The sequence below is a fragment of the Dasypus novemcinctus genome, chromosome 18, assembly GCF_030445035.2.
Source record: "Dasypus novemcinctus isolate mDasNov1 chromosome 18, mDasNov1.1.hap2, whole genome shotgun sequence".
Taxonomy (NCBI): domain Eukaryota; kingdom Metazoa; phylum Chordata; class Mammalia; order Cingulata; family Dasypodidae; genus Dasypus; species Dasypus novemcinctus.
In genome coordinates this window covers 42,763,471-42,789,151 of record NC_080690.1, presented here as the reverse complement: position 1 = coordinate 42,789,151, position 25,681 = coordinate 42,763,471, and the positions used below count along the sequence as shown (strand labels likewise).

The 25,681-nt window shown below is 44.2% G+C and overlaps 1 protein-coding gene across 2 annotated transcripts in view; it reads right to left on the bottom strand.

Moving 5' to 3' along the window:
- ABCC12 (ATP binding cassette subfamily C member 12) overlaps positions 1-25,681 on the bottom strand; it is a 98,699-nt gene that overhangs the window by 29,103 nt on the left and 43,915 nt on the right. For both annotated transcript variants that reach the window (XR_011646311.1, XM_058280053.2), the window contains exons 4-14: positions 21,382-21,529; positions 20,854-21,087; positions 19,349-19,522; positions 18,858-19,005; positions 14,898-15,046; positions 11,546-11,653; positions 9,296-9,574; positions 6,285-6,356; positions 5,322-5,446; positions 1,832-1,904; positions 44-247 (exon numbers count right to left, since the gene is read on the bottom strand). Coding sequence is in view for 1 of the 2 variants with exons in the window: in XM_058280053.2 (XP_058136036.1) it covers positions 44-247; positions 1,832-1,904; positions 5,322-5,446; positions 6,285-6,356; positions 9,296-9,574; positions 11,546-11,653; positions 14,898-15,046; positions 18,858-19,005; positions 19,349-19,522; positions 20,854-21,087; positions 21,382-21,529 (1,714 nt within the window). In the remaining variant the exon portion in view is untranslated. The remainder of the gene's footprint in view (positions 1-43; positions 248-1,831; positions 1,905-5,321; positions 5,447-6,284; positions 6,357-9,295; positions 9,575-11,545; positions 11,654-14,897; positions 15,047-18,857; positions 19,006-19,348; positions 19,523-20,853; positions 21,088-21,381; positions 21,530-25,681) is intronic.

Here is a 25,681-nt window from a genome sequence, read left to right as displayed (position 1 = left end):
CCACACCCACCCAGTGCCCTCATGGATTGTCAGTCCCAGTCACCTGCAGCTGGTGGGTCACCAGGACAATGGTCTTCCCTCCAAGTGCCTTCTTAATGCACTCCTCAAAGACGTGCTTCCCCACGTGGGCATCCATGGCTGACAGGGGGTCATCCAGCAAGTAGAGTTCACGGTCTGAGTAGACGGCACGGGCCAGGCTGATCCTCTGCCTCTGGCCCCCAGAGAGGTTGAGACCCCGCTCTCCAATCTGCAGATGGGGATGATACTCCTGCTCACCCTCAGGTCCCACCCACCATTCTGCAGTTCTCAGAGAACAGGAGCTTCTCGGGACTCAGGGGAAGAAATGTAGACTAACTCCTCCAACACTTACAGGGACCCTCTGGCTACACTAGACACTCTGGATGTCTCCAATTCTCCAGGAAGCCTACCAACTGCAAAAAGCCCTTTCTCCTGTTGAGCAAAATGTTCCTGCCCCCTAACACCACATCCCACCAAAGCACATCCCACCAGGACCATTAGCACCATTGTTTGAGCAGAAAGCTCTGGGAAAATGGTCAGGTGGACAGGAAGGAGAAGAGGCTGATAGCAGATAGAAAGTAACTCTTTATTTACTTGAGGATGAGCAATCTCCCCACTAGGCAACTACAAACTATGAAGATAGGAATCACGTCTACCTTGCTCATCATTGCATCCCTACCCAACTGAACCCAAAAGGGAACCCCCATTATCTTCACCAGGCATTGAGCTGGGCACTGGGGGCAAGGGGCATGAAGCTAAACAAGAAAAGCTCCTACCTACTGGGAGCCACATTTTAGTGGGGAGATAGTTATATATGTCTAAAAAAAGAAATGGAACAAAGCTGAATTTAACAACTGCCAGATGAAAAGTATAAACCAAGTACTTTGGAACAAATAGCATCAGACTGTGGGACTCAGAACAGTCTTTCTCAAGGAAGTGGTTATGGAATTGAAACTTGAAGGGCAGTAACAAAAACAGAAACAGGTGTAGAGCCTGGAAGATGATTGGATCCTTTGGTTGGCATGTAGAGGGTACTGGTGGAAGAAGCAAACAATGGAAGAGTAGGCCAGTGCTGCAAAGTGGGAGGTCTTGAATGCCAAGCCAAGAAGGTAGCCATTTACCTGACACAGGCAAATTGGGGGCATGAGTAGAGAAAGGCAATGTGTTCTGAGCTGTTCTTTGTTAAGAAAGCTTTAGCTTTCTGATCTCTTCTGGGGCTCCTGGGGGAAGTAAGGAAGACTGCAAAGGGGCTCAAAAGGCTCAACTGGAATGGGGAGCCAGGAGGATGCAAGATGACTCCCTTGGGTCACTTGACTTGGCAGGCTTTGCCCAGGACTGAGCCAGCTCTTTGGACATGCACCCCAGGGGCAATGTTTGGAAGTGAGCCTTACTCTACTGAGCTGGGCAGCACCAGTGAGACCAAAAGGGGCACTTGAGACTCTGGCTACTATGCAGCAACCTTGAGCCCCTGTCTTTGGAGGACAGAGCTGGCCTTCAAGGTGAGGAAGCAACTTCCACCAGAAAGCATTCCTCAGATGGAGATGACAAGGCAGCCTTGCAGTGACTCTAGGAAATGGCCCTATTGAACCAAGCACAAATGGGGTCGGTGTCATATCCATTGTGATTTCTGTCATGCACAGACCCAGATGAAGAATTCAGGATGGGTAGAAGACTAACTTCCTGCACTTCCTGGAACTTTGCCATCCTCTGGACATCTAGATGTGGAGCAGGGCCTGTGGAGCCTCTTCCCGTTGGACTTTGGCAAAGGGGCAGTCATCCGCTGTAGCGGACTAGAGCTCTCAGTTTGGCTTACCTCGGTCAGGTCTCCGTAAGGAAGGCTTCTCAGATCTTTCTGGAGGCCACAGACGTGAACTGCGCGCTGATACCTGTGGGTGCCAAGGTCAGAAGTCCGCATGGTGAGAAAAACCCACAACTATCACTTCTCTGAGTTGCTTGCCACTAAAGGTGTTGCTGGCATCACTGGAGCAAGGTGAGGAGGTGGCAGGTGCTTTGTTCAAGGCTACCTCCACACTTGCTCACTTTGATGTCCCAGGGCAGTGTTCTTTTGACCCCTGGGAATCTCCCCCATGCCCTGGTGCAGAGTTGCCTCATGGAGAGCCCTCCTACTCACAGAGCTCCCAGCCACATGGGGAAGATGAGATCAGTGTATATGAAACCCTTGAAGGGAAAGCTGAGGGTGCCAGCTACTACCATGACTTAGAGGAGTCAGAGAAAGGGCACTCCAGTGTGGGCTGCAGTTGTAGGGGGAGCCTTTCTAGAGGAAGCAGGGCTGAATAGAAACAGAGGTCCTAACCAACTCTGCAGCAGCCAAACTGCTGGGATGGGCTCCTTGCCCTGCAAAGGACAGCAAAGCAGTCCCACCAATTCTGATCCCACTCAGCCCCTGAAAGAAGCCCACCCTGTGGCACTGAGGGATCTAGGAAAGTCAGAAAGCTTATGGGTAGGAACTCGGGGCACCCAGGTCCTATGCTGTGGAAGAAGCCTGAACCCTCCTTCCATTTTCTCTGCACTTCAGTCCCACTCAAACAGCCCCCACTGCTAACAGAATCTTCCCCAGGCTGTCATACCACCTGACTCAGCCTCCTCAGGGATCAAATCCTGTTCTAAATCCCCTGGTGCTCAGAGTGGCAGTTCAAGCTCATGCCCCAAGCAAGGAGCTACTGGAACCACAGAACTAGCTCCTAGTTATCTGCCCCACTTGGTGGTTGATTGATTGATATCATCATCAACATCAGGATTCTCTTTCCTCATGGCAATGGGTGACTCACAACTCAGGCTTTGCAAAACATGCTTTCCCAATAAAGTGATGACAATATCGGTCATGAGCAGGCAGGTCATGAGCAGCTGATCTTCAAGGGACTTCTTTGCTCTGGACTCACATACAGGCCCTCTTATCACTCAACAACCCCTCGAGCATAACCTGGGCAGCAGCCCTGAGCATCCTACTCATATGCCAACTTGGGGCTGGGGTACATAGTTGATATAATCAGGGGCATTGGAATCAGAATGATCTGGGTTTGAATGCAGCTGGACAACCTTCGACAAGGGAATCTCCCTGATACTCTCCACTCTATAAAATTGAGGTAATAATTCTCATAGGGTTGTTGTAAGAATAAGTGAGAAAACACATGTAGACCCTTTAGCACAATGTCTGGTATATTGCAAATTCCCTATCAATGGGAGTGATTATTAATATTATTACCTTTGGCAATCTTCCATTTACAAAACTCAGACTGATCAGCACCTCTTTTTCCCTGGGGCTGCCCCCCAGTCATAAGCTGCCTCCCACCTTCCTGCTTCTGATGGCCTTCAGAGCCACAATTTCCACCCAAGGAGCAAAACTTCTGACAGACAGCAAACATGAAGCGTGTGTGGTACCTCCTCTGAGAACAGATTTAGATGCCATCCCTTCTTCCTTGAACCCTCCCTCCCAATCTCTCAAGATCTCTGCTGCCTCTGAACAACCCCAGCACAGTCTCCTGCTACTCAGCACTCTCCTCCTTGGTACACCACCATTTCTGAGCATCTTATGTTCCCCTTCCCATTGAGCCCCTTAAAGGCAAAGATTACACCTGCCCCATCCCATGTGCCCTATGGAGTTGTGTATGTTGCAGGCATTTGGTAAGCATTTGCTTTCTGAACATCCTAATTGACTGTAAAAGAAACCACCCACCCCTTTCTGGCCTGCTGCCCTGGAAAGAGGGCATTCCAAGTGGGGGAAGAGAGAGGCATACACAGGGCAGAGCAGGAGATGCTGAGCAGAGCAGTTTAGCTGGTGCCAAAGACACTGATGAGACCTTCGGGTCACCCCTCCCGGTGATAAGACATCATATTTAGGGAAGAAGAGGTGAAAGAATAGATCTCTTGCCTTCTGGGAATCCACATGCTGACTGATTCCAGCCAGCAGGGGCAGAGTTTGTGGGTTCTGTCTGTAGACAGTGAAAGCCCAAACCAGTCATTGGAGAGTTGGCAGCCAGATTCTTAAGAACAAATCCATTTCTCTTTACTTTGACATTATGACCTCTGGGGAGGTTCCAGGGTTACCTAGGGGGTCAGGCAGGTACAGTAGGAGCAAATGATGCTGGTCTGGGGTTCAAGACCTAAGTGCAAGACACAGCACTGCCATTTAAAAGCTTTGACTTCAGACAGGTCAATTCACTTCTCTGGGTCTCCTCATCTGTAACATGGGAATACAATACCAAGATCCGCTTAAATGAATGGTTATGGACTCAGGTGAGAGAATGCACATGGTAGCACCCCAAATCTGGTAAAGAACCATAAGAAGTGCATTCTGGCTATTACTTCCAAGACTTTAAAGATATTGGGCCAAATTGTACCAAAGTATATTAGATAATTACGACCTGAATTTTCTTTTTATTTTATTAGCTCCTTTTGTGGATGCTAACAGCAATACATCCTGGGAACTCTGATGCCAATTAATAATGTCAGGGATGATTAATTACATACCTGCTACTCATGATTTCAAGTCGAGTTTTGGTTACTCAGCCTAAAGCAAAATTGCCGAATACTTTTGTTTCTCTAGTCAGAAAACATATGTGCTGTTACAAAGAACCTCAGAACATATGCTACCCTGTGATAGAAATTGAGTGCTGATCCTCCCTGCTTCTCAGTGTGATTGCAGGTCTATAGAAGATTTCTCTCCTGTACTCCTAGGTCAGGAAGAGAAAAACCAATACCCATCTAGGTCTTATGAATATTTAATCAGAACTCATTAAAGAAACACTTTAGTAATCATTACCATGGCATCAGCATCTGTAGCAGAGTGTACCAAATACTAAAGTGCGTCAGGCTTTAAATGTTAATATTGGGAAGAGGATGTGTGTGGCTCAAGCAATTAGAGGTCCAGGGTTTGATTCTCGGGGCCTCCTGGTAAAAGCAAGCTGGTCCGTGCAGTGAGCTGGTCCAAGTGCAAGCTGGCACACACTGAGTCTAGCCTGTGCAGGAGTGCCTGGCCAGGCAGCGTGCTGGCCCGTGCAGGAGTGTTGGCCCACAAGGAGAGCTGGCACAGCAAAATGACACAACAAAAAGAGACATAGAGGAGAAATGATAAGAGATGCAGCAGACCAGAGAGCTGAGGTGGCACAAGAGATTGAGATCCTCTCTCCCACTCCAGATTATCCCAGGATCAGTTCCTGGTGCCACCTAAAGAGAAGACAAGCAGACACAGAAGAACACACAGAAAGCAGACAGCAAGTGCAAAAACAATGGGGGAGGAGGGGATAAATAAATAAATATACAAATTTTTTAAAAGTTAATATTACCTTTGATGATCATACTTTTCTCCAAATAATATGTTTTCTCTCACATTTCCATGGAAGATCCATGCTTGCTGGGAAACATAGGCCAAGGATCCACTGACTGCCACAATCCCTTCCTGTAACTGCATCTGGGGCAATGATACCAGGGAAGCTTCAGAAGTCAAATCTCATGAAGTCTTCCTTAGGTTCTGTTGCACCCTTGCCACCACTTATTCCATGAACATTAGGTATGAAGGTACAAGAGGGTTGACCAGATATCATCTCCACACACTGCCAAACCCAGTTGTGCAGGTTAAGGATTTCAAAGTCAAACTTCTGCAAGGGGCTAGCAGGAAATATAAATGAGAAAGGGGGACAGAGAGTCCCAGAAAAGGCAGTGGTCCCCTTCAGCTGCAAATTGGAGAGCATAGGTTGCAGGACTGCTCCTCACATACCTGGCATCTTGATGCCAACTAAAACAAGGTGCCCTCTGGATTACAGGAGCCTCTCCTTCCCCTAAGTGCACGGGCTGGAACTGAGCCCCACTTAACCTTCCTCAGACGGGCCCTTGGGAGCATCTACACTGGCAGACACCAGGGCAGATACTGGGGATAGAGAGATGAATGAAGGGAAAATGCATGGGCTCCTGGGTTGATCCTCTTCAAGCTGCCTTGCCAGCCTTTTTAAGTCAAGACAGCCTGAGTTTAATGGCCTATGCTTTCATTTGACCAAGATGGAACTCTAGGCCAGGAAGCCATCACATTATTTAACACACAGCCTGAGGATACAAACCCAAGAATGTGCGAAAAGCACAGCCTTATCTGGCCAAGGAATGTGGAGCTGATAAGCTCATCATTACCTACATGCCCAGCATGCCCAGATAGGCACTGAGCCTATCCATTGGGTCCACTGTTCTCATGGAACCTTTAAGCATGGCAGGTTGTCACATTAACATCCCACCATCACAATACTCATCATACAGCTTACCTGTCCTAGGAGAGCTGCAATGAGGGAGCTCTTTCCACTTCCAACATTCCCACAAATTCCCAAGACTTTCCCCTACCAGAGAAATAGAGATAATACACTGTCATTCTCCCAGTTCCCAGAGGCACCACCCAAAGCTGCCCTAGCTGGGCTAGCCAGGGACCCAGGGGTCACTACTGGCTCTGAGGTAGCAGCCACAGTCTCATAGCCCCAGTCTCAATACATACTCCAGGGATGATATAGGAACATGAGCTGTTTTCCCATGCGCAACAGCACAGCAGAGTGCCCAGAGGCCTTTTAGAAATCATGTGAAAGCATGACTGTGAAATACAGCCTTGTGCTGGGTTGGGAGACGAGGTCCTGGATACAGACCTTGTCCTGTGCCAAGACCTCAGGAAAGCACATCTAATGGGAGGTAATACACTGCACCACCCAGGGGGGAAAAGGGGAGCCCTTGAAGTATGGGTATTTTCCTGAAGTCATTTTTTATGTATTCCTCCACCATAATGAAGCCATCTGAATTTACCAAGCAGCTAAACTATGCCCCCGTGTTGAGCTTATGGATTATACCACGGCTGTAGATTTATTTATTAACCCAATCAACAATTAGATTTTAGGGCCTGCCATGTGCTAGGCACTGTTCGGGTACCAGAATACAACAAAGAACACATAAGACTTTTTAAAGTCTGGGTCTGTGCTCACAGAGCTTATATGTCAGTTGGGGGTGATGGGCAGTAAATAAGATAAGTAAAATACGGAGTAAGACAGATGAATGCCATGGAGACAAATATCTGGGGGAACCAGACAAGCAGAAAAACAGCACATGTGGGGATCCTGAGGTGGGAGCATGCCCACTGTTGTGTTCTAGCAGGTCAAGCAATGCTAAGAACATTCTCATTTAGACTTGCTCTCTGCAATCCCTCAGAGTAAAGATGTCTGATAGGAGACCAAAATATGGCTCCTTTCCAACCCTGAACTGGGCCAAAAGGGCCCACCACCCACTGCCACTCCCAGCACATGAGGGTCACTGCCTATCATCATTAGTTAATTTTACAAGTCTTTATTGAGCACCAGCCACCATGTTAGACACTAGAGACAATATAATGATTGGGGCAGAGACAGTCCCTACTCTTAGGGAGCCCATGTGTCACTAAGGCTGCATGTAAGTGAAACAGATCCATTTTAAATCCAATGAAAGGATTCAAGGAACGAGGATATTATGGAGACTTCTGGACAAAGAGACCCAGGTATGGATCCAGGCTCCCACAGTGAGTTCTGGTCACTGTGTGGGGCCAGGTCCGATCCTTCCAGCTGCATCCCTGTCTTTAGCAGAAAATATATGAGGCCTGTATTTACAGATTTTTTATTGCTCATTTGTTCATTCAACAAACTTTATTAGGAACCTACTCTGTGCTGCTCATTGGGCTCAGTGCTGAGGTCATAATGTGAAGAAGACAGATGGGTCCTGGCCTTATAAAGGCAATAGTCTTGTGGAATCAAGGAACTAAGTTGGAAAAAACTTGACTACCTAAGGGCACATTTAAGATGGGCATGTGCACTAATATCTGTTGAGACTTACTCTGGGTTTAGCATTTTTATACAGTATCTCTTACTTCTCACAACCACCTTGTAATGTGGGTACTATTATTAAAACATCCATCAACCAGATGAAGAAAATAGCCTCAAAAGGGGTTAAGCAGCAGACCCAAGGTCACATAGCTAGAAAGTGATGGAGCCAGGACTGGAACCAGGTCCATCAGACACCAGAGGGATACTCTTAACTCAGAAGACACCATATTGCTCCCACTATCTTTAACCTCACAAAACATTGACCATGTCTTTGATGCACAAATCCAGGAGTTAACAACTTCATGAAATGAACATTAGAAGAAAAGTCTTTTGGAATATGAGAGTATTCAGTGAAGTCTCTCTGGTGCAACTCTGAAGGCAGGGTTGGAGCAAACAGGGTGCTGCACTTCCAATGCAGGGGAAGAGTGATGAGAAGGCAAAGTGGGATGCATACAGCAGCAACCAAGCACAACTGCACTCAGCACACTGCATGTTATTTCCAATGAGTATGTAGCAGATGGCCTTGTTAGCTACAAAAGATACTACTCTCACACCGGCCATTGACCTTAACATCACATAAAAAATAAAAACTTCTTCTTCTACAGTGCTCACACAGAGAAAGGATGAGTCAACAAGGTAGGAGATTAAAATACTAGGCACAAGATTAATGCTGAGCCATCTGCAACAAAATCAACACTGAAACGCTGGGAATGCTGCTGCTGAGCTCCCTGTCCTAGAAAGCTACCCGCAGGAGAAAGTTAAGTATTCCCTAATTCATAGCTTTGCCTGAGGACTCCTTCCACCAATCCTGCAGGAAGAGAGCAGCCCACAGACTCTAGCCCACTTCCTTTACTGGACTGCTTGCTGATTCCATTTTGCTTTTGACATGTGCTACATTGCATGGTGGTTGAGAGCACAGACTATGGAGCCAAGTGCACTGGGTGTGAAGCCCTCCTCAGCCGTTTGCTAGCTATGTGTCCTTGGGAAAGCATTTTCATGTTCTTAACACTCAGTTTCCTCAATCACGAAGTAGGGGTAGTTGTAGTATCTACTTCATAAGGTTATTGGAGTGATAAAATGAGTTAATCGGGAACCTGGTAAATCATAAGTGCTTATAATTGTCAGTTACTATTATTTATCACAATACTCCAATGTGAAATTAAGAACAAACCTGATAAGATTTACAAAATCTCATTGGTTTAAGTCTAGCCACCTTTGGTGGATTGTCCATTCAAAATTGCTGGTGGCTCCAAAGGAGATATTAAGGATTGGTACTAATAGAACCATCCTCTTTCCTCAGATTGCAGAATATGTCTCTCATGTTCACAGACACAGTAGAAAATATGGGAAGAAAATCAGAGCCTCCAGTTCAAACTGGATTCTACTAGGTCTTGAGGAGACCAAAGCTGTGCTATACAAGAATTAAGGATAGAAGATATACCCACCTTTCTCACCACAAAGCTTATGTTGTGCAGAATTGCCTTGGGGCCACCACGCTGCTCCTCTGGGCCAACAACTCTCTGGGCTGATGGACTCAGATCTTTGTATGCCTCTAGCCTGTTCTTCTTGATAGAATACCTTTTCTGAATCTGTATTTTGTTAAGGTCACTTTTCCTGCTGACTTCTTGCTCCCATGTCAGGGTGGCATTTGCTAACAGCAAGACAGTATCAGGGTCTTCTGGTTTGGTGATGTAAGATGGGGGGCTTTTATTTATGAGAATTTTCTAAGATTAAAAAGACAAGATTAACTGTGCAGACATCATCCATTTGTAAGAATCATCCCAATATAGTTTTAATGACCCACAATCACAGTGTTGGCAATTCCATATATGATATTCAGGGAAGAGACTATGAAGTTATTCTCCCAAGAGAAGCAGTCCCAGAAATAGGCCACTAGGTCATACTATTTAAGATGGATGCCTTTTAACCGCATGCCTATGTGGTTCACCCACTTTGGAGGATGCTTTCCCTAGCTACATTTCTTCCTCACACATAAGATAGCGGGTCTTGCTAGTTTTGGGGGGATGAGTTTCACTGCATAGCACTCATGCTTATGAAACCAAGATCACTTCTCAGTCTCTATTGTATTCTCCTTCTAGGTCCCCACTCAGCTCAGTTCAATAAAACATTTGTCAAGTGCCTGCTATGTGCCAGATATAGGTTAATAGCAGAAATGCAAGTAATAATAAAGCATAGTTTCTACCCTTGAACAAAGTACAGTCTGGGGGGAGAGAGTAACATGCACAAATCATTTCAGTGAAGTGTGACAAAGACAAAACCTTGCAACTGCCAGAGAGGGACACTTGGCTCCCCATCCCAGAGCTCCATATACTTGAAGGCTGAGCTGAGCTTTAAGAGCAGATTCTGTATAGGTAAAAATGAGGGACAAAAGAGACAGCAAACGTTTTCTAGTAGGGTCAAGGCAATGTGCAACGGCATTTGGGAAGGGGCATCAATTAAGCAACTCAGAGTCACTCAACACAGAGTTCAAGGTAGGAAGAGGATAGGAAATGAGAATGAGATGGAGACACAACTGAGGACCAGCTGATGAGGACTCAGGCTCAATCTTCAGGGGAGGAGAGGGAGGGAGGATTGAAAGCAAACATTCAATGATTTCAAGCAAATAACTATCAGTGGCCAGACCAATGGCTGTGTTGAATTGAATGGATTTGAGGATGACAATATTGGGAAAAAGAGGCTTGGTTTATAAGTCACTGTGATTATTCAGATGAGAGATGATGAAGCACTGAATGAAGATGGCAGCAAAAGGAGATTGAGGATTCAAGAAATACCATTGTCCTACTAGTCTATAAACACCTCTAATATTTTTTCTAATATCATAATATATAGTTAATGTTATTATGTTGGTTTTGTGTTTTGTTTAAAAAGTCATAACTCAACAGCCCCTTCCAATCCAGTCTTACAATGGTGCCACTTAAAACTGAGGAAATACAGTGATCAGGATAAGGGTGGTATGTGAGGGTGGGAGAACCTAGGATGCTTAAAATGACCTCCAGATTTCTGGCATGGGTGAATAAGACTATTCAGTCAATTTATAGACATCTGGACATGTCATTCCCTCAAATGGAATGCCCTTCTCCTTTTCCTTTTCTCATTTGATCTTCAAAACCACTTTATCTGCCATCTTGCATGTCATTTATACCCTTAGCTCATATAGCAATTGCTGGGGTACCTAACTCTACCCTAGTTTGGAGAATAAAGAAAGGCTTTATATTCCTCATATTTGCATGTCCCACAGTGCCTTATATAGAGGAGGCATACAGAAAATCTTCAATGATTGAATAAGTGAATGAATAAAGTGCCTACATGAGTGCATGAATGTGGTGACTCCCACGACCTTCTTCACCATGCCCATCACCACACCAAACACAGGAGAAATGAAGTTAAAGAGGGATGATTCAATGCAAACCCAACCCCACTCCTGGAGCAGTTTAAGATATGTAGCCTGGATAGAAAAATATCAACTCCATGTACAGAGACTCTCATTTTAACCAAAAGAGAAGATAATCTATAAAGCTCTGCTATACCCTCCTCCATGCACATTTATGGATGATTCAACTCTGAGTGGATTTTCACCCAACCAGTGATCCAATCCTCCAATGTGTTGACCTGGCTTCCCCATATCTGAGAATTTTTCCTCCTAGAACTCCCTACTCACCCAGTGTTGCTTATACCTTCATTCTCCTTAGGGAGACATTGGCTTCGGCCACTGCCTTCACTGAGAAAGGCAAGATTGCAATTGAAAACTTCATCACATTAAACATGGAAATCACACTAAATGCCTAAAGAACAAAAGAGAGGTATAGGTTTCAGGATAGGATATTATCTTGGCTCTGAACCATTATACACATGGGTTTAAACTTACTAAGATGAGAAATAGTGTCTTAGTTGGAATTCTCAGAGGAATCATTTTGTTGTTGTTGCATGGCTCAGGCACCATGGATTGGCAAATTAGAATCAGTGGCATCTTAATCCATTCTGGTTTTGGATTTTCACCAATGTGATGAGAATATATCACCTGTCTGTGTTGATCCAGAGGAGAAAGAATCTGAGGCAGACCTCTAACTGAATGCATTTGGAAATCTCCATTCATACCATATCCCTACTATACCTACACTCAAAACCTTAGGTTGATTTTCCTAAACCATCCCTTCTACTTGGTTGTTTCAGAGGCATCTGACCTTTGGAGCTAGAACATCCTTCTCTATACCATACACAGCCCCAGGGATAAAGGTATGGGATATCTCCTACCCCATGTATGTGTGTGGAGACTTAGAAACTGACTGTTGTTCTTTATTTGTGCAAAACCACCTCAGTATCGAGTTTACCCTGTGCTGTCCAGCTTCTCCCTGGGTAAAAAAGTCTCTCCTGTTTCTCTTTCCTCCCTCCCCCTCCCTTCCTTACCTCTTTTAAACCCTATTTGAAAAGACAAAGCTCTGCTTACATGGAAGACTTTTTTATTTTAACCAAAGTTACAGTTATTTACAGTGAATTTGGGGGAAAATTGAAAATAAAAATGGTTTTCCTGGTCCTTGCATCAACAGGATGACACATTTCATGACTGTTTTTAATCGTTTTGAAGAGAAGAGGGGGAATACAGGGATGAAGGCAGAACCTCCAGGAAGGACCATGCTGGCTACTGGGGTGGGACTCTTCTGCTCCTGGGCCTGGCTTCCATGCCCTGAGATCCTACACACCACGGCCAAACTTGACAGCCTTTGTCCAACTGAGGTTCCCAAAACATTACCTCCTCTCTTCACTGCAGCCTTCCTCCCTGAACCCTACCTGGTGGGTAGTTAATAACTTACAGCCTTAGTGGATGCAAGTTTCTTCATTTCTGTTTGTACCCCCAGGGATATATAATCTCATCTCTGAGTTCATCTTCTCATCTATCCAACTTATAATGAGAAGCCTCTCTCTAGCCACCCATGTAAGAAATTAACTGCCTTCAACAAATTCCTGAATAATCCTGCCTGGTGTTGAATGGGCTCCATGGACAGGGTTTCAGACTTCAACCAATCCTAATTACTTCCTTAAGAGGTGATGAAGGATGATGCCATCTTACCTGGTCCTAAATCCATTCCAATAGACAAGTGAACTCCTCCAGGTCCCAAAGCACCACCTTGGTCCAGGCACATGGGTTGCCCTACTCTGCCTGAGGTGAGAAAGCACCTCATGACAGACCTTCTACTGACATGGCCCTGGCAGAGGAAGCAACTGCCAGGGATTCCAAACCCAAAGAAAAATGAGCTTTGCTTTCAGGGAATTAGTTTTGGGTCCAGGTTTCTTCTGAAGCAATTGTTTTTAGAAAATATTAACTATGCACACTCATTTTGGTTTTGAATCGATTTGCCTGGTATGTTTTTGGGGAATTTTCTTTTTGTCTGAGATCAGAGAAAGCAGTTAAATAATTGGGCAGTGTTCCATTTAGGCTTTAGTACATCATTGCCATCCATTCTGGCTTGGGGTTTATGGTCCAATTCAATGCCCTAGAGTGTGAGAGTAAACTGCATGAGCTATTTATTCCCTGCTGAGGAACCTGAGAAAATAAGAGCTCCTCACAAAGAAACACAAGGTGATAATGGGATTAGCAACCCCCACCCCCTCAAAGTGTGCACTGGCAGCAGCATCCTGGATTCTCAAACATCCCTCCTGCCCTCCCCTTTGGGATCCTTAATTTGGGTGCAATTCTTCCTCTCTGAGTGCACTTATGCTTATCTATTTTTTGCTCTTTTTTCCTTGACTTTATTGACTTTCCTTCAACTATTTGCCCTTCAGACACTTAGTTTAATATCTTAGCTGTTTGTTTCTTTATTTAAGCCAGGGTCATTTTTCCTTTAGCTCAGCATTTCTTTACCTTCCACTGTTCAGGCCCATTTGCAAAAAAAAAAAAAAAAAAAAAAAAAAGAAGAGCATCTCACACTACTAATCTCACTTCTCCCATTGAGGTTTTCAACCTGAATTTGTCTGGGCTAGAAGAGAATCAAGCTGATAATAATAGCAAACAAGGATACGGCACTAACTACTTGCCCAGGAACATTTCTACATGCTTCTCATTCAATCCTTACCACCACACTGATAAGGACCGTCATAAAGTCTAGAAAAGAGAGATTCAATCATCTGCTACACATCATAGCCAGTAAGTAGTAGGGCAGGATTTAAATGAGACCCCAGGCTCTGAGCAGAGCCCTGCTTTGCCTCTCCTTATGCTAAAACCATATCCCAGCAAGATAGTTTTCTCAAATACTCCTTACTGTAATATGTATAAATAAAACAACCAAGAGTTTGTTTGGTTTCAGTTCTGGTTTCCAAATATAAAATTATATTCCAACATTAACTACTCCCACCCTGCCATGGATCAGGCTCTCCTTGGTTCCTCATCAGCCCATGCACTTGCTTTTAAAAGTTAGGGTTGCATTCTGCCATAGTCTGGCCCACAGGGATGGGGTGCCCTGATGCCAAAGCTGGAAAAGGTGAGCTTCCAACCTGGGACTTAATGTGGTCAGGGTGCCTATTAGTCAGTCAAAGGGGTGCTGATGCAAAATGCCAGAAATTGGTTGGTTTTTATAAAGGGTATTTATTTGGGGTAGGAGCTTACAGATACCAGGCCATAAAGCCTAAGTTACTTCTCTCACCAAAGTCTATTTGGAGCAAGATGGCTGACAACATCTGTGAGGGTTCAGGCTTCCTGGGTTCCTATGTTCCTAGGCTTGTTTTTCTCTGGGTTCCAGGCTCCTTCCTTCCAGGTGCTGGTTTCTCTTTCCTCTAGGTATTGACTTCCTGAGTCTTCAGCGTCAAACTAACATCAGAAATCCCGGCATCAAAAGCTCCAACTCTGTCCTTTGCCATACCTTTTATCTGTGAGTCTCCACCCACCAAAGGGTGGGGATACTGGGTGGGGACTCCACACCCTAATGATAACTCAATCATGCCCAGGTACAGATCAGATTACAAACATAATGCAATATTTCTTTTTGTAATTCATCAATTATATCAAACTGCTACAGGCGGAAAAAAGTTTCTTACCACAGGGGCGGTGAGCTTGTGTCCCAGGAGGATATGGCAGGAGAATGTCAGCACAATGGCGATGGTGGACACAATAGGGGCCAGCGCTGAGTTCCCACTTTGGACATACCCAGCTTTCTCCAGTAACTTTCTTTCCCTCTTTCTTATACCTGTGGAATATAAAACAGTCCAAGACAATCTTATCTTGCATGTCAGGTACCAGTATTAAGAAATGTATTACTGGGAAGCGGACTTGGCCCAGTGGTTAGGGCGTCCGCCTACCACATGGGAGGTCCGTGGTTCAAACCCCGGGCCTCCTTGACCCACGTGGAGCTGGCCCATGCACAGTGCTGATGCACGCAAGGAGTGCCATGCCATGCAGAGGTGTCCCCCACGTGAGGGAGCCCCACTCACAAGGAGTGCGCCCTGTAAGGAGAGCCACCCAGCGCGAAAGAAAGTTCAGCCTGCCCAGGAATGGCGCCGCACAAATGGAGAGCTGATACAACAAGATGATGCAACAAAAAGAAGCACAGATTCCCATGCCGCTGACAACAACAGAAGTGGACAAAGAAGAAGACACAGAAAATAGACAAAGAGAACAGACAAGTGGGGGGGGGGGAGAAGGAAAGAGAAATAAATAAATAAATAAAAACCTTTAAAAAAAAAAGAAAGAAATGTATTACCCTTAACCTAATCCTTCTCCAAATAAGTGCTAATAATTTTGGTTGTAAGGACCACAGAAAGTACCAGGCAGAAGCCCAGAGCAAACAGAGAGCTCAGTGCATGTCAACTGCCATTAATAGGTGGTTCCAAGTCCCCTTCTAGTTCTGATTCTCCATATGTCAGGAATCATAAACTCCTATGCCTACCTGGGCCAAGCAAATAACATAAATGAGGGGGGTGGGCAGAATAAGTGCAGAGGGAAGGTGTCAAAAGTAGCAAAATGGGGAACACATGCTTTGTTGAAAGGTGCAGCCACTTCTGAGCACCAGCAAATGGCGAAAAAGTCTGAGATTTGTAAGACATCTGCTTACTTTTAAATATTGGACTTTAATTGGAAAAAATTTAAATATTTTAAATTTTTTAAATTAAATTGTATTGGCCAAGCCAAACACGTATGCAGGTCTGAAGGCTACTAGAGTCCTTGCTCTGTGTCCCAGGAATACATTTAAAAAATTTATGACATTTCTCCCTTTTCATAAAGCCAGATGCCCATTTCTCTGCACTGCTCACAAATTAAATTCAAGCCTCCTTTCCTTGGTGCTTATTCAACAACCCTGATTTCAGCCTCATCTGCAAAAACACATTTGCATTAGCAACACCACAGCCCTAGGTGCTGCTTACTGAGTACTTCCTGGGTGCCAAGGGCTCTGCTGGACCCTTCACATGCCCTGTTCATTAGATTGCTCCCACCACTGTGTGATGAGGGAGAGACCATTGTGACACCTTCTTGACAGGAGAGGGAACAGTCTCAGTCAGGTTAAAGAACGTGCCCTTTAAGTGGTAGAGCCAGGGTTGGAACCTAGTTCTTCCAGGATCCAAAGTTCTGTTCTCCACATGCCCTTCACCTCCAGAATACCCAGCCACTCCTTTCTCCCCAAGCACATTCATATATCTCCACTTTTAGGTTTTTGCTCCTGCCTGGAGATCTCCCCAACTCTGTGTATCCCAATTCTTGCCTTCCTTCAAGGTCTATCTAAAATGCCATCCCTGGCATAAGAACTTTCCTGGTCTCTCAACCTAGCTGGCACCCCCTGGAGGCCCCAGGATCTTCTCTCAGTTTCTTTTGTGACACTTTCCCTATTTTAGCTGTTAGAATAATTACTACATTCATTCATTCAACAAATTTTAATCTGATGTCTACTATATGCCAGGTACTACTGTGCTTGGTGCTGGGGCATATAAGCAAGATCTCAGCCCTCTTCCAGTGGAGGAGAAAAACAATAAAGAAACAACTGCAGGATGCGGAATTGGCCCAATAGATAGGGCGTCTGTCTACCACATGGGAGGTCCACAGTTCAAACCCTGGTCCTCCTTGACCCATGTGGAGCTGGCCCACGTGCAGTGCTGATGTGCACAAGGAGTGCCCAGCCACACAGGGGTGTCCCCCACACAGGGGAGCCCCACGTGCAAGGAGTGTACCCCGTAAAGAGAGCTGCCCAGCACGAAAGAAAGAGCAGCCTGCCCAGGAATGGCGCCGCACACACGGAGAGCTGACACAACAAGATGACGCAACAGAAAGAAACATAGATTCCCGGTGCCACAGATAAGGATAGAAGCGGTCACAGAAGAACACACAGCAAATGGACACAGAGAGCAGACAACGTGGGGGGGGGGGGGGTGTGGGGAATAAATAAATAAATAAATAACTCTAAGAAAAAAGAAACAGTTGCATAAGATCATTACAAATGGTGGTGGGTGATATGAAAGAAATAAGCAGTGTCAAGTGATTAAGAAGAACTGGTGGGAAAGGGCCTCCATGGACTATGTTCAACAGGCTTCTAGAGTTAGTGACATTTGAGAGGAAACTTAAAGTCAAGACAAAGTCACTAGGAACATCTAGCAGAAGAGCATTCTTCTCAGCAGAAGAAGTGTGTGCAAAGGTCCTGAGGAATGAAGTGGAGGTACCAAGGGCCAGCAAAAGATGTGATGAGGGAAGAGAGGTCAGCTGGGGGCAGATCATGTCGACCTAATAGTCCAGGTGAAGGAATTTGAGTTTCATTCTAAAGTCCTACGCTTGAATAACTCTAAGAGTGATGAGTAGCCACCAAAGACTTTCAATAGGGAGGGGCATGACCTGATTGACATTTTTAAAGTTCACTCTGGCTGCTAGGTGTATAATGGATTGTTGAGTACAAGAGGAAAAACAGAGGAAGCATCCAGAATTATTTGCCATAGGACAGGAGGGAGAGGATGTTGGCCTGAACTAGAGTGGTGGAGGAATGAAGAGAAGCAGATGGATTCCAGCTATATTCTAGAGGAAGAGCCAAAAACTTCAGAGCTATTTTTGAGCTTAGTAAGTTCATCCTCCCTTAATCTTAAAAAGCAGGGACACTTTTCCTGATCACTGTGGAGCTCCATGGCAATGTGCCTAGTAGGAATGTGGTGAATATTTATTGGATTAATCTGACTTGAGTAAGATTGAGTTGAGTTAAATTGAATTAAATGGAATCAGATTTAATCAAATTAAATTATACTGTACTGAAGAGAGTTGAGTGTGTGAGGAAGTGTTCCTGGGTCCTTAAAAGAGGGTCATGTAGGGCTGCTGGTGTCCCACCCTGGGGCACTTCCTAAAGCCACTCCTTAAAACATGGATATATAGATTTAATCCCAATTATATGCTGGTGCAAGAGTGTAATTGTAGACCCAGAGAGTCAATTGTAACAATGGCTCAGATCATTAACTGGCCAACCACCTGAGTCTATGTCAGCAATTATGTAAATGTCCCTGCAATTAGATTTGCATTTATATTTGATTGAAATAGTTCTAATACCATCTTTACAAAAAAATTATACATGCATCCTTATATCTACCCAAGGAATGTTAAGTCAGTGGACCATCCAACATGATGGAGCTGTTGCAGGCAAGGAGGAGATATATGTGTGTGGGTGGGAGTGTGTGCATGTGTGTGTGTTTGTATGTGTGTAGGAATTTCCTAAGTTAAGGAAATATATTGTGATAGCTCTCCTGCTATCATAACGTTTTAGTGAATTATTTTTGTAAAGGTAACTGGTCAGTACCAGGGTCCACTTGCTTCACTAAAGTCTAAACCATATGTCACCAACCTGCTGAGCCCTTGGGTTCACTATAACAGATGCCTAGGTGTGTTACAAATCTCCATAACCCTTTGAAAAGCCTACAGAGCAGCTCAGAAGGCCCCCTCAAGTCCCTTTGGAATGCCTGGCCCTGGGAACCTTAAGACTCCCACTGAAGAGCACATTCTACAGAGTAAGTGGTTCTTTAAATAGCTGCTCATCCTACCTCGAACAGTGTCCATAAAAGAATTCTCCCAGGCATACATTTTAATCAGCTTGATGCAGGTTAGAAACTCATTCATTGCCTGAACTCGCTTGTCTGTCACCGAAATTGCTGATCTTCGGAAAGTTGAATTGAGCCTAGCCATAAACATCTGAAATCAAGGTACAAACACTGTGTTCAGAAAGGATTGCTGAATTGCAGTTGGTCTAAAAATCCAGAGATCAGAATACAAGTGCCAGGAAAAGTTCAAATAGTAGTTGGCTTGAGACTCTCAGCGCTTAAGTTATGGCAGCTGATGTGGTCTGGGGAAAATCACTGGGGCACAGGCAGATGATATAAATACATGAAATGTCAGGATATAGTGGAGAGTTGGGAACTGGGGACTGTTGCAAACTAAAAAAGCATGCCTCTTCCCTCAAGCATTCAATTCAGTAAGGGTGTGTGTGCAAAACGTGAAGTGTAAAGCAGTTATCATTGCAAAGGACTGCTATTACCTGGATCGGAATGAATATGATATACACAGATATCCCAATGAGAGCTGTAGGCCCCAGAATGAAAAAGGCGTACACCGCACAAACAGCCATTAGGATGGGGATGGTGGCTGGCAAGGGACAAAACAAGGCAGCTTCAAACAAGGAATGGCTATCACTTGATAGTATGTTGAGCACCTGAAAGAAAACACAGAGATTCAGGCTTTGGATGGGTCATCCAAACCTTTCCTCAACCAAGGTTTTCAGAATGGCCAAGGACTCAGGAGAGAAGAGAAAAACTTCTTTAACTGGGTGGCCTTCAGGGGAGGGGCAACACAATGAGTATTGGGAGTCTCATTCTGGCATGACTTTGGGGAGGCCAATCTTTTAGGACTGAGAATTCCAATGAAGATTGGTTTAAAGAGTAATATTACCATCTAGGAGCATGTTAGAGGGAGTGCTAGCTGTCTTTATACGTATTGTCCCCTTCTTCCTGAGTACCACAACGCTGTTGTATTCAGGCAAGTGATGTGACCAGCTAAAAGACTGTATATCCCAGCCTCCATTATGGAAGGAGTACAGCCATGTGACCATGTTAAGGGCAATGAGATGTTAGCCAAAGAGTTTAATGGAATTTGGAGGATGAATTCTTAAAGGAAGCTAAATCAACTTGGAAGACACATCCCTTTGTTCTTCTCTCCTTCCTCTTATCAATTGTTCAGAACATGGTTGGGGTGGCTGGATCTCTAGCATACATCTTGAACTACTCAGTGATCCTGTGGATGGAAGCCATGTGCTAGGAGAGTAATGCAGAAAGATAAAAAGGATCCAGAAACCCTCATGTCAGCCCTGGATGACTCTTTTATTGATTCCTTTTACTTAAGAGGAAAATAAATTCATCTTTTTTAATCCAAAGTTATTTGGGGTTTTTTATTATATGCAGCTGAATCTACTCATAATTGATACAGGATGCTTTGAATATACTGAAAGAGCAACTATAAGAAAGTATCAGTTGTTTTCCTTACCCCATACCTCTTGGGATTCCTTTGACTGAGGAAAGTCTCTTGTTTAGGAAGGATTTTTTTGCTAAAGACCAAATGCTTAAGGAAATTTCAACTCTGAATTCCAACAGGTGTGGTCATTATTGTGGTGTCACAAGCCAATTTTTGCACAATTGGAATTATCTGATCCATTAGTCAATCAGTTTTATTAAATATCAATAGTGTGCTCAGCACTGTCTCAGTGCCCTCACTGAGAATCAAAGGGATTAGGCAAAGTCACCCATAAGCCTCGTTCTGGCTGGGATACTTGGAGGCCTTCCCAAATTCTCCAGCTTGAATGGAGCCCTCCCTTCCCTGTCCTCTGCCTTTGAGTCTCCACTACCTCACTTATCAGCAAGATGGGATGATGGGAAGGACATGAACAAATACAAGGGAGGCAGATGCTTCATCCAGGAAGCACATCTCACATACATTCAGAAAATTCAGGATTTCATTTTCTAAAATTTGACTCTCCCTGGACCAACTTACCTCACCAACAGAGATGTGTGTCAGTGTCTTGAAAGACACTAGGCTTTCAAAAATTATGGTGGAGAGGGCCACCTTCAGCCGGATTGCTGTGCGGTGATTTATGGCCCAGGAAAGGGCCCAAAAGAAGACTTTGGTAAACTCTGTGGCAAAAAGGGCTATGCATAGGCTGATGCCAACCCAGATATTCCTGGAGGTACTTTCGGTCTGCTGGAGGATTTGGTGAATGAGAACCGTCTGTAAAACAGCATGATGGAGAGAGAAGAAGTCTGCTGGGGGTTGCAGTTAGTACAAGAGGAGCCACATAATGTCAGTAAGCTGACTTTATGAGGCAAACGTTTTAATTAATTCCAGTGGCTGCTGCTGTGCTTGACAAGGATTAGCCTTATAAAAATTTGCCCGGAGGAACAAAAGATAATTGTAATGTACTAAACCCACCAGCTCATAGAGAAAGTAACTAATGACATTCTTCACCAGTCTGGGGACCAAGGAGACAAGGCAGAAGAAGGCCTCCCCTCTCTTGCCACTCACCGGCCCTATGGCAGCCATGATGATGCACAGGATGTTGACCACGATATCCATCAAAACACGCGTCCTCTGGAATTTCCAGACCACTTGACCCAGAGAGGCTTTCTCAGCTCCCATCCTTTCTATCTCTTCATCCCAAAGGATTAGAAATCTGTGACAGAAAGACAGAAAGAGAGAAAAAGTCTTAGATTTCCATATACTGTTTGAAGCTATACTGATCGACACTTGCTTGCAAGGACAGTCAATACAACCCACATCCCTGGCAGTGGCACTTTCAGAGGCCAGAATTCATTCTCTTCTCTTATTTTCTGGGGCTGAGCCTATACACAAGAGTCTTTAACTTTCTCCTCCTCCTGCCCATCTCTGGCATCCAGCACTGCTTATTAGCCCAATACCAGCTCTGACAAGCAGATGTGCAACAGAGGTGTCAAGGGAGAAATCTGTTCCCAGACAGAGAAGAGCTTGTTCATTGTAAAGATCTGAAAGGAAAGCATTGTGACAGGAGTGTGCAGAGCAAAGAATAGGGGCTGAGATGACACTGGCAGATGAGGCAGAGCCAACCCACAAGCACACAGGACCCTGCATGCCTTAAGAAGTAGTTTAGATTCCATTCAAGTTGCAAAGGAAGCCAGTGCAGGTTTTAAGCAGATGTAACAAGATCATTTTACTTGTTTCAATGATCATTCTGGATGCTGTGAGATTAGTAGGTTATGAGAGCAGCAAAGGTGGGAGCAGAGAGACTGCAGTAAATTTTCAGAGTCCAGGCAAGAAGTGGCAGAAAAGGAGAAAGGGGAATAAGGATGAATCCCACTTTTCTGGCTGCAGCAACTGAGTGAGTGGAGTTTACCAAGATGGGAAAAGAAGAAGGTTGAGGAAGAGAGTCGAGTGTTGTGTTATATGTGAGAAAGCTGGGACACTTAAAGTGGGGCTGCTGCCAGGTCAGACACTGAACATGTGAATTCAGAGACTGAAAAAATCATAGGCTGGAAATAAGTGTTTCATCAAAGTGGTCAGCATTGTGTTTGGTGTTTAAGCCTTTGAAGTGGATAAGATTACCTAGGGACAGATATAGGATGGAAGAGAAGAGGACATATTTGATGTTGGGTACATGGAAGGAAACATTAAAAACAACTGGTCAGAGAGGTAGAAGGAAAATCTAGGATTCCACAGATATTGGTCCCATGAGACACTAGTCCAGTCCCTTTCTCTCAGAGATCACTGGTATCTGTCTATAAACAGTAGGTTTTGGAAGGTACCACCTGACTGAGATTTCCTTAGATCACAAATGAGGAGAAGCATAATTCTAGAATCAATTGTAAGGCCATGACTAGAACTCCCAGCCCTTTAAGTACATACTCTGGGTTGTACTTTGCACTTCACTCCATGTAGCCAAATATAAGGAGACTTCCAGGAGAAACAAATACCAAAAGCTTTGAGAACACCTCTGTTGTTTAAGACATTATGGAAAACAAAGTGTTATATACAGAACAAGATTCCAGAGTGAGACACTCCAGGGTTCTGTCCCCCACAGAATCTTTAAACAACTAACAAAAATTTTTAATACCATCTTTCTTAGAGATCTGGAAAACTTTTAAATACTGCAGTAACAGGGCAAGTGCTGAGTCAAGAAAAAGGACACATAAAAATTGTAGGAAAACTTTATGGTGCCATTGTTGGCACTTCCTCCATTCCTGCCTTGACTCTTTGTGGAGCCAAACTGCATTCTCATTGCAGATCCCCAGTCCTGGTTCCAGGAGCAGAGTAACTCCTGTCTGCCTACTGGGGTGCATATATATCTCTACCAATATGCCTAGTGGCATAATAAAGGACTGAACTAAGACATGCATCTCTAGCATGACATCCCTGAACTTGCCCTGCATGCAGAAGTAGTTTGAGGGTAGCTAAATCAGTGTAAGAAACAATCAAATTTCAGTGGCGTAGGGCAAAGGATTACCAGCTTTAAGACATAAAATAAAAAGCCTAAGCCATGAAGAAAGACTTTAATAGGAAGAAGAGGCGCCATTCAGATTGATGTATATGGGAGAATTCCCAAGGCCAGTAGTACATGCTCAGAAAAAAAAAAAAAAAAAAGAATGGAGAGAACCCTATGATTTTGCCTAGGGCTGCTTTTACAAGATCATTGTTAGGCAGCTAGACGCTGAAGGAAAGCAACAGCCAACCCAAAGCCAAATTGCAAAGACTGGGAAAGGAGTTATTTGCATTTCTTTCTTTTTCTTAGTTCCTGGCATTAAAGGAAACCTCTGTCATAACACTATCTGGATACAAATATAAGGATCAGACACCTTAGAGACTAGAGTCTAATTCTGTAACTAGAATTATAAAAGAATTAAAATGTACAATGTACAACAAGAGATTATAAGAAGAATCAGGAAATGATTGCCTGCCCAAAGGAACAAGATAAAATACGTGAAATCATCAGAGAAGAAGACAAAACTATGGACATATCAGACAAAGACTTTTTAATGGTTTTATATATGATCGAAGACATAAAGGAAAATGCAGGCAAAGAAAGGATATCAGGAAAACTATATGTGCAAAAAGTTAGTTTCAATAAAGAGATAGAAATTATTTTTAAAAAATAACCAAAATGAAAGATGAGTTGAAGACCAGAATAACCGTGAAGGCAGTGCTAAAAGGGAAATTTATAGACCTCAATGCTTCCATTTAAAAAGAAGAAGCTAAAATCAAGACCTGTCTGAACACCAGGAAGACTAGAAAAAGAACGGCAAACCAATCCCAAAGCAGCAGAAAAAAAGAAATAATGAAGGTTAGAGAAGAAATAAATGATATTGAGAGGAAAAAATAAAGAAAATCAACTCCAAAACCTGTTTCTTTGAGAGGATGAATAAAATTGACAAATCTTTAGCTAGACTAAAAAAGAAAAATAGAGAGAAGATGCAAATAAATATAATCAGAAATGAAAAGGGTGACATTATGACTGACTCCACATAAATAAAAAGGATCATAAGAGGATATTATGAGAAACTACATGCCAACAAATTAGACAACCAAGATGAGATGGACAAATTCCTAGAAACTCACAAACAACCTACCTTGATGCTACAGGAAATACAAGAACTCAACAAGTCAATCATAAGTAGAGATTGAATCACTCAGCAAAAATCATCCTAAAAAGAAAAGTCCGGGACCAGGTGGCTTCACAGGTAAATTTTACTAAATATTTTGAAAAGAATTAATACAAATCTTATTTAAAATATTCCAAAAAAGAGTAGGAAAAACTAACCAAAACCTTTTATGAAAACAACATCACCCTAAACCAAAGCCAGATAAATATCCTACAAGAAAAGGAAATTTCAGACCAAACTCCCTAATGAACATAGAGGCAAAAATTACTAATAGAATCCAAAAGCATACTAAAAGAATTACACACCGCTATCAAGTGGGTTTTATTCCTGGTAAGGATGGTTCGACACAAGAAAATCAATAATTAATAATAAAATACAACACAATAACAAATCAAAGGGAAAAAACCCCACATGGTCATCTTGAAAGATGCAGAAAAGGAATTTGACAAAATCCAGCATCATTTCTTGATAAAACATTGCAAAATATAGGAATAGAAGGAAACTTTCTCAACATGATGAGAGTCATATATGAAAAACCCGCAGCCTTGGGTGGGCGGAGCCGCGGTAGCGGGCGCTCCTGCAGCTCCGGAGCCGCGGCGGCCAGGGTTTTTGTTTTTTTTTTCCTTTTTCTGGAGGCTTTGCGGTGCTGAGAAATTCGCGGATACTGGGCTGGCTGGTGAGGGATTGTTGGGACAAGACTCCTTTGCAGATCGATTTGGGGAGACAGACGGTGCTTTGTTGTGAAGGTGGGGACGTTTTGGTCGCCGGACGGGGGGGGTAGCGCTTCCGCCTGGAGCCCCATCCCCACAGGTCCGGCTGCCGATCTGCAACGGAATTGGATTTTGGGCAATAAGGGGACACAATTGGGAGACTGTTGTAGGGTGCAGTGAGGGAGGAGGACACGTCTGGAAGCTGATTGGGGAATATTTTGCGAAGTTTGGGATTTCAGATCTTAGAGTCTGTTTTCGGAGTTTCCAGCTGAAGCCCACCCCACCCGGCGGGGCTTGGGATCTGGGTCATTGAACTGGCCGTGGTGTAGAGGCGCCCTCAAGTGGCCGTTGCGTGGGAGCACAGGGAGGGAGCGGTCCAAAGGCTGAAACCCTGAGGAGTAGGTGAATTTCAGGGATCAGACATTCAATATAGAATTCGCGGATCTGGCTTCCCCCACGGGGCTGGCACCCAGCTACGGGGATCCC